Raw genomic sequence first — 10885 nt, 5'->3', positions numbered from 1 at the left:
ATGTATGAATGAAGGTGCTCAAGTTGTAGTAACGAGCGGTATTTTGGTTTACCCAAAATCCTTCATTTTAAACTCTGTCATTTAGATGATACATGTGTCGTCATTGGAGACACACAAACAAGGATAATCATCATTGTAGGAGAAATCCTTGTGTATAAGGAACTCACTACGTCGGTTGTACCATATGTACGGACAACAATAAGTCGTATGGTGACTTACTGATTTTTACACAATGTAGGTTGCATTTTGCATTTCGATTCAGAAGTGAGATTCCATCGGAATCAAACATATTTGTATGAATCTAGTGATCCACATGGATATGTGATCACTACATCTATCAACTGCAGAGATAGATGATTTTGTACTGCCAATGATATAAGTTATCAGAAAGAGATTCCACCTCTAGAGAATAGTTGGGTATCTGCGTGAACCCTTTTGCTACAATACTTGCTCCTTGTTTTACCACCTAGTTGTTCTCAATTCCGTTTCCAGAAGAAAACTGGTGTAGGTATTGCTTATGCATACCTTCCCATTACCGAGCAAGATCATTTCTACCTAGATTATACCCTTTGCTTGAGTTCAGTCCGAGTATTGTTCACACTTTGCCATGGCCATGGTCTTTGGACCTGAATCATGTGAAAGGTTCGCAATCTAGTTGAGAAATGTATGTCGACAATTGTAGACTTCCGGTTATATGATTCTTTAGAATCTACATATCAATATATAGTTGATGGAAATATCGTTACCCATGGCGACTGCTCGTGATTTCCCAATGCGATTGAGTCGGATATTCCGATGTCCCGATCATTGTGTGCACTATGACCTGGGTTTGTGGAGGTTTCCCATCCACTGGGTGTATACTACCCATTAGGTGTCCGTCAACGTGAAGTTGACTTGCATTTACTGATTTAGAGGCCTTGATATCCTTGCTTGCGAGAAGCTGACTCCTGATGTACTTTTGCCATACATCTCCCCCTGTTGCATCGAACGGGGAGTGGAGTGGTTTTTGTTGGTACCTCCACCCTTTCAGGCGTACTTTTGCGGGATTGTAGGATTATGTGACACCTTTATAGTCAGTAAATGAATCTGGCAGGTTATTTGCAATGTGTTGCAAATCTTCTGAACGCATGGTTCAGATCTTTGAGCACGTGGATTTGAGGCAGAAATGTGTTGAACATTCCACTAATTTCATGGCATTCTTTATGGTACTTGAAATCTCCCCCTAATGCCTAGAAATGTTCCTCATTTGATCAGCATGCTAGCCTTGAATAACTCCCTATGTGAGGGACTTAAGGTATTGACGGTAATGCAGTTATTCCTCACATAGATCCCAACTATATGTTGAGGGGCCAATGATGTATGCTGGGTGGTGATATCGGTATGCAACCGAATTATCGTAGATGGGAAATACTTGGTAGATTTCCACGTATCAAAGATAGAGGGGACTAATAGTATGCAGTTTGGTCATGAGCGTGTAAAACTGCATGACTCCAACGTAAAGTTGGTAAGTTACAACTCCAAAGTAAAGATAATGCAATGAGCTTAACTCTTTGGATATAGGATTCTACCAAACCGTTTTGAGTCTAGACATTAGGACAAATTGCTAAGACTCAATTAAAGGGCCATAGAGAAGGCACTCAAGGAGAATTCTGCAATGTTATCCATTCGATTTGCTTGAAGTCGATGTGAGGATAATGAGCCAATGGTTTCGTATGGATAAAGCACACTTGAGACCATCGTATAGGTGTGTCTTTTAGAACCATGGAATACCTGAATAGTCTAGTCAATGAATGGGAAGAGCCACTTACCTCAACTTGATGCATTCAAGGAGTCTGAGTGGTTTAGCGTAGACTTTAAGGTGAGCGGGCCTTAAAATTAGCTTCCCTTGTTCCCTTTGCATCATTTGGTTGTTGATGTGCCTGAACCGAGGGAACAACGGAGAACGACTTTGTCATTATACTTTCGCGAAATCATAACTTGAACCAACACAGCATGACGTTGTCTGTTCTTCTTCTTTTGATTTCCTTTTTTCAGATGCAAAACGAGGGCCGCATTGACCATGAGGGAGCAACGCTGAAGGAGTGGCTGTGGTGCGTGCAGCCATGAGTCGCTCGCCGCAGCTGCTCTTTGGGGAGTCGCGTCTTGAGGCCGATCCGATCGCTCCGCCGGGAGCGTGCTGATAACGTGTTAGAATAAAATGAGAGACAAGCAATGAACAGTAATCAAAACGGGTCTCTCTTTCATTAGATAATCAAGGTATTTATACAGATGGAACAGTCGTGACCGATCACGAGAGGTGTCTGTTCGAGGAGGAGACGACCGGCGCAACGGTTGCCAAGCAGGCAACTGCCTCCGATTAGACAAGGGGAGATTTCCCCTTAATTAACGCATGTTAATTAATTCTAACAGTTAACACTACCGCTCCGTGGTCCACCTGTCAAAAGAATCCAAGTTGACATTTGCTACTTCAATGTTTTTATGGCTTAAACGATCCCAATGTTTTTATGGCTTAAACGACACTAGGGTTCGCCTAATCTCTATGAATTCTCAATTTAAAATGAATATTTTTGTATGAAAAGTAAATTCATGCCTCCCATAATAGGAAAAGAAAAAACACATTTTTATCTCTTTTACGAAGGCACGATCCTACCTCTCGCAGAAGTAAATATGTGTCTTCATGAAAAATAAATCCATGCCTTCATAAAAAATAAATCCGTGCCGAAGTAAAACAATGCCTTCACTAAAAGTAAATCCATGCATTTATAAAAAATAATTTATGCCTCTTACGAAAGAAAAAATAATAATTTTTACATCATTTTCTTTTGCATATTCTGTTCAAAACATAGAAAAAACAATCAAAAAACATGTGACGACGTGCTTCCAGCCCACCCCATACGACCCTTGAAGGCTCCTGAAGAAGTACTGCTTTCAAAAAAATGATTGACGCGTTGGAGTTGCCCTAAAGACCGCCGAAAAAGCCGTTGGCGCAGTCTGGAATGTGCCGAGGGGTCCTATGAAGCTTTTTTCAGCCTTCATGTTCACGTGCATATGTTGCGTCCAAAAAGTCATTCGTTCTCCTATCGCCACTTCCCACGGGCCCATCACACCAAAACCCTCCAATAAATTGCCATCACAACCCGTGTGCACCCAAACCAAACCGCCCTCACGCAATCACTCCCTTCCTTCCACTTCGAGCAAGCAGATCCACCGCCCCCAATTCCCGACTCCCACCCCATCTCCGTCCGTCCATGGCGCGGGGACGCCTCCTCCTGCTCGCCCTCCTCGCGGCGACCGTCGCCGCGGCCGCCGCGGCGGCGGGCCTGGGCGGCCGCGGCGCTTTGGTCGGCGGGTGGGGCCCCATCCCGGACGTGAAGGACGCGCACATCCAGGAGCTGGGCGGGTGGGCGGTGGAGCAGCACGCGAGCCTGGCCAGCGACGGGCTGCGGTTCCGCCGGGTCACGCGCGGCGAGCAGCAGGTCGTCTCCGGCATGAACTACCGCCTCTTCGTCGACGCCGCCGACGGCTCCGGCAGGAGCGCGCCCTACGTCGCCGAGGTCTACGAGCAGTCCTGGACCAACACCCGCCAGCTCAGGTCCTTCAAGCCGGCGGCCAACTGACGCCGATCCGTTCCGTCCATCTGCAGCCGCCTCCGCTCGCTCCGGTCATTCTCGTCCGCTCGCCCCTTTGAATGAAGCGCTAATAAATCAGTACTGCTACTACTACTTCTATAAGTGTCGTGTGGTTTGATCGTGATACAAGACAGTTCACCCTGACTGCTCCGGAGTAGGATATATGCTAGCGTATTACTGTCAAATAAAACTGTGAGTTCTCCAAGGCTGTTGTTTCTTTCATAGTTCATCATGCGTGTTTCCTGCGTCCATTGTTTCTTTCACTGCTAACTCACGCGCGCTGTTTTGCTTTCTGGCGATGAGCCGATGCATGATTACTGTCTTATTATCTGTGAAGTGTCCGGAACCGAATGTCGAGCCAAAAACCCGTCGGGATTTGCCTTGCTTTGGAAGCTTGCTTGTGTTCTACTGCACTTTATTTTACTTTTGGGATTCTGGAGGCTTGTGTAAAGTCATGCTAGATCGTTTGAGCTGACAGACAGTGTCTTCCGCACATCGTTTTCTCTTTCAGGTGGATAGAATGTGGGTTTCTATTTCTCAATTCTCATGTTGTCTGAATTTCTAATGACTATCGGCTCACTCATGTGATGTGAGGGCAAGTCTTTATCAATGAACTGGTACGCGCTCTTTGTTTTCAATTGGAAAAACTAGCCAGGGCTCCATCTTCTGTCAACATCTCGTGAAGTTTCTGGAAGTTTGTGTAATAAAGTCATAGTCTTGCAAGTCGGCGATGCTCGTTGCAGCTGCAAATTATCTCCCTGCATCGTCTGGGTAAACACAGTCGCATATGTGAGAGGGATAAAATGTACTACTACGTACGTACTAGATACAGAATTCGCCTTTTCTTTTCAACTCTGTTTGTACGTGGTCACGTCTCGCGTGGATAAAATCTCAGTTTCTGAGAATGTCTGAACTTCAATCACTATGGGCTCACGTGAGGGCAAGACGGCAAGTCACTGTCAATGAACCAGTGGGCGGGCTTTTATTTCAGTTGGAAAACCATTGAAGAGCCGCTGATTACCAAGATAATTCGAGAGGTGCTTTGCCACTCGTATATATTCCCTCCGTTTTTAAATAGGAGTATAAGTCTTTCTAAATGTTTCACTAATAGACTACATGCAGATGCATATATAAATTCACTCATTTTGCAAACATATTTTAAAATATAAATTCACTTACTTTGCTTTGTATGTAGACCCTTTAAGAAACTTATATTTAGAAACGAGGTAGTAGACAGAAAAGAGAGAACTAGGAAGAATACAGCTCAGTTAGGCATCTCCGGAGGGCTCCAGATATTTCTGATGTGTCTACACAAAAAATGGTACTCGGTGGACTCCCCAAACCTGCCCCATATATCTAGATAATGACCGGCGACCAACTGATCCGTCCCGCACGTCGATCTGCAGCCGGCGACCGCGACAGCACCCACTTTGGTTAATTTCAACTGCTCGTCGAGTGTTTCTAGTGCTGCTAATAAGGGCATGTACAACGGTAGTGACTCAGCTGTCTATAAAAGCTGCCAACACGTACTTTTTATGAAATGGAGGAGAAAGAATGAAGAGAGAGAGGGAGCCCGTCGGTAAAATTGCAGATCGTCTGTAGCGCTAAAACTTCGGTCGCTACAGACGGCTTTCTCGCGTTGTATCGCGGTCGTCTGCAAGTAACTCCTTTATATATGGATCTAGCCTTCCAATCCTCCGTACCGGCTGCGGCGCTGCTTAGATGGACACCGAGCAAGTGAAACTCTGCAAGCTGGCGAGCAACAGGCGCTACAATATGGGTTTGTGTCGTCAATCAATCAATCAAGCAACAGTGGTCTAGCTAGCTGCCTAGCTTACGTGAAGATTGCGCATATAAAAGGATTGATCACTTTGCATGTTGAGCGGTTCGGGGGCAATCGATCTTTGTGTATTTACTATGTATGTACGTGCCTATTAACTAGGGTAGTTTCTCGAATTCATCTCAATCACTTGCATACCCAGGATGAGCTTGGTGCCGGACTGCCATAGTTGATCTAGTTTGAAGTAATTTTTAACTAATCACATTAATTTGCTAATTTGTAGTGCTACAGACAGCTTAAAAAACAACCTATTATAAAGGATGTTTTTATGGCTGTCTATAGATGACGTGGAGGTTTATTATAGACAACAGGTGTTTAAACCAATGCACATGCCCTAAATGAGTCGTGTGGTTTGGTCGTCACGCGCTGCACTTTATCCTGAGCAACTCTATCGGACCCCGCATCCGTCTGTCCTTAAAATGCGTTTACAGTTCATGTAAAACAGTTTTTGCGGGCTGGCTCAGACTGGCACAGATGCAGACTCCTCAACCGATTCATAAAAAATTATTCGCGGAATATATTTTTTACGGGTCGGCTTTGCGGGGTCTGCTCTTTACGTCGCTGCATCCCATATATCATCAGCCCGCAAATATCAAATACAACATAATTCAACAATCGAAAACAAACTGAATTATTCGAATCAGACATAATACAATAATCATTCGCATTACAAATAATTATTCAAATAACCGTAGCAAACTTAAATAGTGCAATACAAAACTTGTCATGAATATAAATACAAATGAATACAAAAATAAGTCACTGTCCAGCCATTTGCCAATGGTGCTCAATGAGATCTTCCTGAAGTTGAAAGTGGGTGTCTGCATTTTCAATATTCTTGTATGTGTGAAGAAAAGCTCTAATGCGGTTTGGGTCTCAAGCTGGTTTGACACGCCTACCCACATTGTCGTAAAAGAATTCTAAGTTCAATCATCTCTCATCTTCAAGAATCATATTGTGCAGGATAACACAGCATGTCGTGCTGTTCTTCAAGGTTTTCTTATCCCAAAAACGAGCAGGACCACGGACAATGGCAAACCTAGATTGCAAAACACCGAATGCTCTTTCAATGTCTTTGCGGGCTGCCTCTTGCATCCTTGCAAATTTGCCTCGCAAGCTTGAACAAGTTTCACAAAAAGGGATCGGCGCATTCGGTACCTTCTCCGGAAGAGGTGCGGAGGATATGTAGAATTCTTTGCGAAATAGTCTTGCATCAACATCTCGTATCCAAGATGGCGATTTCGAGGAATGCGCAAACGCCCGACAGTCGATCCTCGCCTCCTCTTCCGGTGCTCGTCTTCATGCTCCTTGACGGCAAGCGCCATGACTAATGTTTGATGCCGAAAGTTCGCAAGCATGGTCTCAACATCCGAGTCGTCCGAATCGGACGAATCGGATAGTAAGAACTTCTCGCACTCGGATAGTAAGAACTTCTCGCACAGGGCCAACTCCATCTTCTCGCACAGCTCGCAAAAATCACAAAAAGGGACTAACGGGTGACGGGTGATCCCGAGAGGCGACGAGGGGGTGCGCTCGATGGTGGTCGATCCCCGACGGTGGCGGCGGCGGGGACGGCTCTTCTCGCCGGATCCGGAGGGGCGGTGCAGCGGCTCGCCTGCAGATATGGCCGGAATCGCCGGCGGCGGGCAGGCGGCGACGGAAGGAGGGGGAAAGAGCGCGAGCTGAAATGTCCCTCCAGTCAACTGCTTCTCTGTGATGCAGGGCACCGTAGCCGCGAGAGGGAAACCCGCGTTTTCCCAGATTGAGGTAGGGAATTTGTCGAGCCTCCTAAAAAAATTGCGGGCCGGGACGGGATGCGGGGTCTGGCCGGACAGGCTTTCCAACCCGTATCCGCATTTTGACGGTTATTTTACGGATCGAAGGCGAATGCGGGGTCTGCTAGAGTTACTTTTAGTGTTTCATAAAGAAATATGTGAGCGTTTAGATCATTGAAATAATGATCTAGAGAGAGTATTACGGAGTAGTGTCGTATTAATGTGTGTAATATGTGTATATAAAAACATCTCCAGCCGCGTCCGAAGAGGCCCCTCGGCCATTTTCTTCGCCTGCGAGAAAAAACATCCCATTCGTGTCCTCAGAGCATTCATAATATAGTGTTTTTCCGCCTCTAGAGCTGCCTCTAAAGCCTTAGAGCTCATCTCTACACACTGCTGATCTTGCCTCCTTTTTAAGTTTGGCGTCAACGCTAGCTAGCCTCTGAGGATTAAAGACGGATATGGTCTTACATGTCAGCGTATGGCTGTGGCCAGCCCATGCAAAGTGATCAATACGTACTTCATTGTTTATTCTGTTGTGGGACCAATTCTTAGAGTCAACAGTTGATGCTACACTGTGTGATCTTTAGGCTGGCCATAGTGGAGAGTAACATAGTAGTAACATCACACATTACAATGCAAATTTGCTTATGTGGCAGTGAGTTAATGAGGAGAGAGGTGCTTGTGGTAACTAGCTATGTTACAGTAACATCACACATACCAATACAAAATGAGTCTATATCCTAATTAATATGACATCCCACAAATGTTACTACCCACTATGGAGGTAGTAACATAGACCAGTAACATGTGCATGTTACTTGGCTAAGTTACTCCCCACTATGAGCAGCCTTAGCTATTCTTAAATGCTGGAGGTGAGGCCCAGGATAGACTGTTGATGTCCTCACAGCATAGTTAACAATATAGCCAACTGCTGGCTATAAGCAGTCTTATAGTTATCTTATAGCTAGCTTGTACAATAGTTAGCTATAAAAAAGTACTATTTTTATCATATATGGCCCACCTTTCATTTTCACAAAGCATCTAGAAGCACGTGCTAGAGCTGGCTCTTCACGAAGAGCCCGCTTCCCTTCTCTCTCATCCAGCTCAGCGAAAATATAGTATTTTAATCCTTACAGTCTGCTGACTGTACCTTATTATACTTGCTCTCACAAACCCTTTTTCGCAGGCTCGGGACAAAATTGATTCTGGCGGTCCCACACTGAACCCAGCATGCTGGGGTCGTTCGGGAACGCCGATGAAAAAAAAATCATGCAAAAAAATTCTCGACCCGTCGAGTCACCGACTAGGCACGCGATCATCGTCCTCATCGCCTCGTTTTCCGCGGAAATCAATGTGAAGGCGACACCGTCGGTGAGCCTTCCATTGATTCACGGGCGGCGCAGTGAAGGCGCGGCGATGCGCGTCCCGGCGATGCATGTCCCGTCGGTTCCTGCCACGCGTACACGACGCCGCTCCGCGTGCCCGCCCGCCGCGGCTATATAAGGTGTCCTCTCCCCGTCGGTGGCCACACACCTCTCTCGCCAACGCTCTCTCCTCACCTTCTTCGTCATCGGCGCCTTCTCCCCCTCTTTCTCCTCAAAAAGATGGCCAAACGCTTCCCCGACGACGGAGCGGCCGCCAATGGCTTCGGCCGCCGTCACCTCTGTGAGGACGAGGCCCGCCTTCTCTACGAGGCGGACTACCCGACGCCGCCGAACATGCGGGTGCCGAGGTCCCGGAGGCTGAGCGCTGGCGGAGTTCCGGTGCCACCACTGCCCACTGGAGCTGATCGGCGGGCGGAGATCGCGCGCATTTGGTCGGGGCTGCCGGAGAGCTCACGCAACCTGCCGAGGTACGCTCCCGACAGCAACACGTTGTGGACGGCGTACTTCGATCGCCGTCACGCCGACCAGCTCGCCTGCCATCAACGGGGTCGAACATGCGGTCGCCACAACTCCAAGGGGCGCTGCCAATGGTGGGGCGTCCCCGGCCGCACCTTGGAGGTCGTCCTCGAGCACATCGAAGGCGACAACTCGTCGAGGTATGAGTATCCACCACCACCCGCCTTCTCCCGCCGCAGCGACAGCTCTTGGACGCCGAGGCGGATGAAGACAACGTCGTCCTCGTCGTCCGGATCCCGCTCCCGCTCCTCCGGGTCGCCGGCGTTCCTCGTGTCAAGCCGGAGGCACAGAAGACGTCGTTGGGGCGGCGCACGCGCAACGCTAGCATCGTCATCAACGAGCCCGACGCTTCCTCCCGCCTCATCAAGCCGAAGAGGGAGCCGGGACTCCTCCCCGTCAAGCAGGAGCACCTGGCCATGGCCGCCGTCGATGAGACTGCCCTGAAATGAACGCAGGACGACTACGTCCGAGAGGAGATGGAGCGCCAACACCACGCCCTCGAGGAGATCGCTGCCCGTCGCCACGGCCGCTAGAAGGACGGCGTCGTCATCCTCGACGACAGCGACGAGGAGGCGTCGGGGCCTTCGAACCCCGTTCGCCACGGCGACCCAGGGCAGGGGTGCAGCAATGACAAAGGCAGAGCAGGCGGCAATGGCGACAACGGCTGCGACTACACCAATTTCTACAAGCTCTTGGGTATGTAGAAAACGACGGCATCGGACGGCAATGGCGGGCGGTGGCGATGTAGTTTAGCTTAGTTATGTTTAATTATGTTTTCATTTCACTTTTTTACAAATTTCAATGCAAACTATGAATTTTTTCGAATTTGACTTGATTTTAACCGAATTTGGACCGAGTTTTTTTTTAAACAGTTCGGGCGAACTTTGGAGAGGCAAGTGAGAACCTGAGACCCCACGCTGATTTTTTCGTCGGCACGCTCGCTATTTCACGTCACTGGATGGCCGAACAGGCTGGAGATGTTCTAAAAGCGTTCAGATCACTAAAATAATGATCTAAAAAGAGTATTACAGAGTAGGGACGTATTAATGTGTGTCATCTGCGTCCATTGGTTGATTCCGAAGGAAGAGGGGTGGCTTCACTGCACGCTCACGTGCACTGCTTCGCTTAAGGCGATGATTATCTTATCTGTGAAGTATCTTCTGGAACCAAATGTTGTGCCAAAAACCCGTGGGAATCTGCCCTTGGACGCTTGTATAAAGTCATGCAAGTCGGCAATGCTAGTTGCAGCTATAAATTCTTTGTTTAGATACTCTAACTCAATTAAAGGTTAGAGTTAAATTTTAACTTTGAACTAATCCTAAATTAATTTTAATTAAAGGCTCCATTTAGATACTCTAACTAAGTTAAAGGTTAGAGTAAGATTCTAACTCTAGAGTAACCCTAAACTAACTCTAGCCAAAGAGGTGTTTGAATGGAAGGGTTAGATTGTTAATAAATGCATTTTTTTCAATCATTTGACTCCTTTATCTAGGATTTTGTATGGTGGAGGGAGGAAGAAAAGTAACTTTTTTGGGCCTCACCTAACTCTAACTCAAAAAAGCACCTCTTGGATGGGTTAGATTTTTTAGGTGGGTTAGATGCATCTAACCAACTCTAACCCACCTGTTTGGATTTTTGAGGGTTAGATAAGTTCAATCTAACCAACTCTAATTCTAACCCTAGCATCCAAACAGGATCAAAGAGGTGCTTGAATGGAAGGGTTAGATTGTTAATAAA

The 10885-nt window shown here is 47.0% G+C and overlaps 1 protein-coding gene across 3 annotated transcripts; it reads left to right on the top strand.

Moving 5' to 3' along the window:
- The first annotated feature begins 3002 nt into the window (after positions 1-3002).
- LOC123429535 (cysteine proteinase inhibitor 8-like) lies at positions 3003-3834 on the top strand. 3 transcript variants are annotated; one of them, XM_045113561.1, is made up of 2 exons: positions 3003-3282; positions 3329-3834. In XM_045113561.1, the coding sequence occupies exons 1-2, from the start codon at positions 3014-3016 to the stop codon at positions 3615-3617; spliced, it is 558 nt and encodes a 185-aa protein (XP_044969496.1). In that variant the 5' UTR covers positions 3003-3013; the 3' UTR covers positions 3618-3834. The 3 variants fall into 3 exon arrangements, with proteins under 3 accessions (XP_044969496.1, XP_044969495.1, XP_044969497.1); XM_045113560.1 differs by having other exon boundaries at positions 3003-3290; positions 3337-3834; XM_045113562.1 differs by having other exon boundaries at positions 3101-3834.
- The last annotated feature ends 7051 nt before the right edge of the window (positions 3835-10885 follow it).

Source organism: Hordeum vulgare, chromosome 2H, assembly GCF_904849725.1.
Source record: "Hordeum vulgare subsp. vulgare chromosome 2H, MorexV3_pseudomolecules_assembly, whole genome shotgun sequence".
In the NCBI taxonomy this organism is placed as follows: Eukaryota; Viridiplantae; Streptophyta; class Magnoliopsida; order Poales; family Poaceae; genus Hordeum; species Hordeum vulgare.
This window is presented reverse-complemented; position numbering and strand designations above follow the sequence as displayed.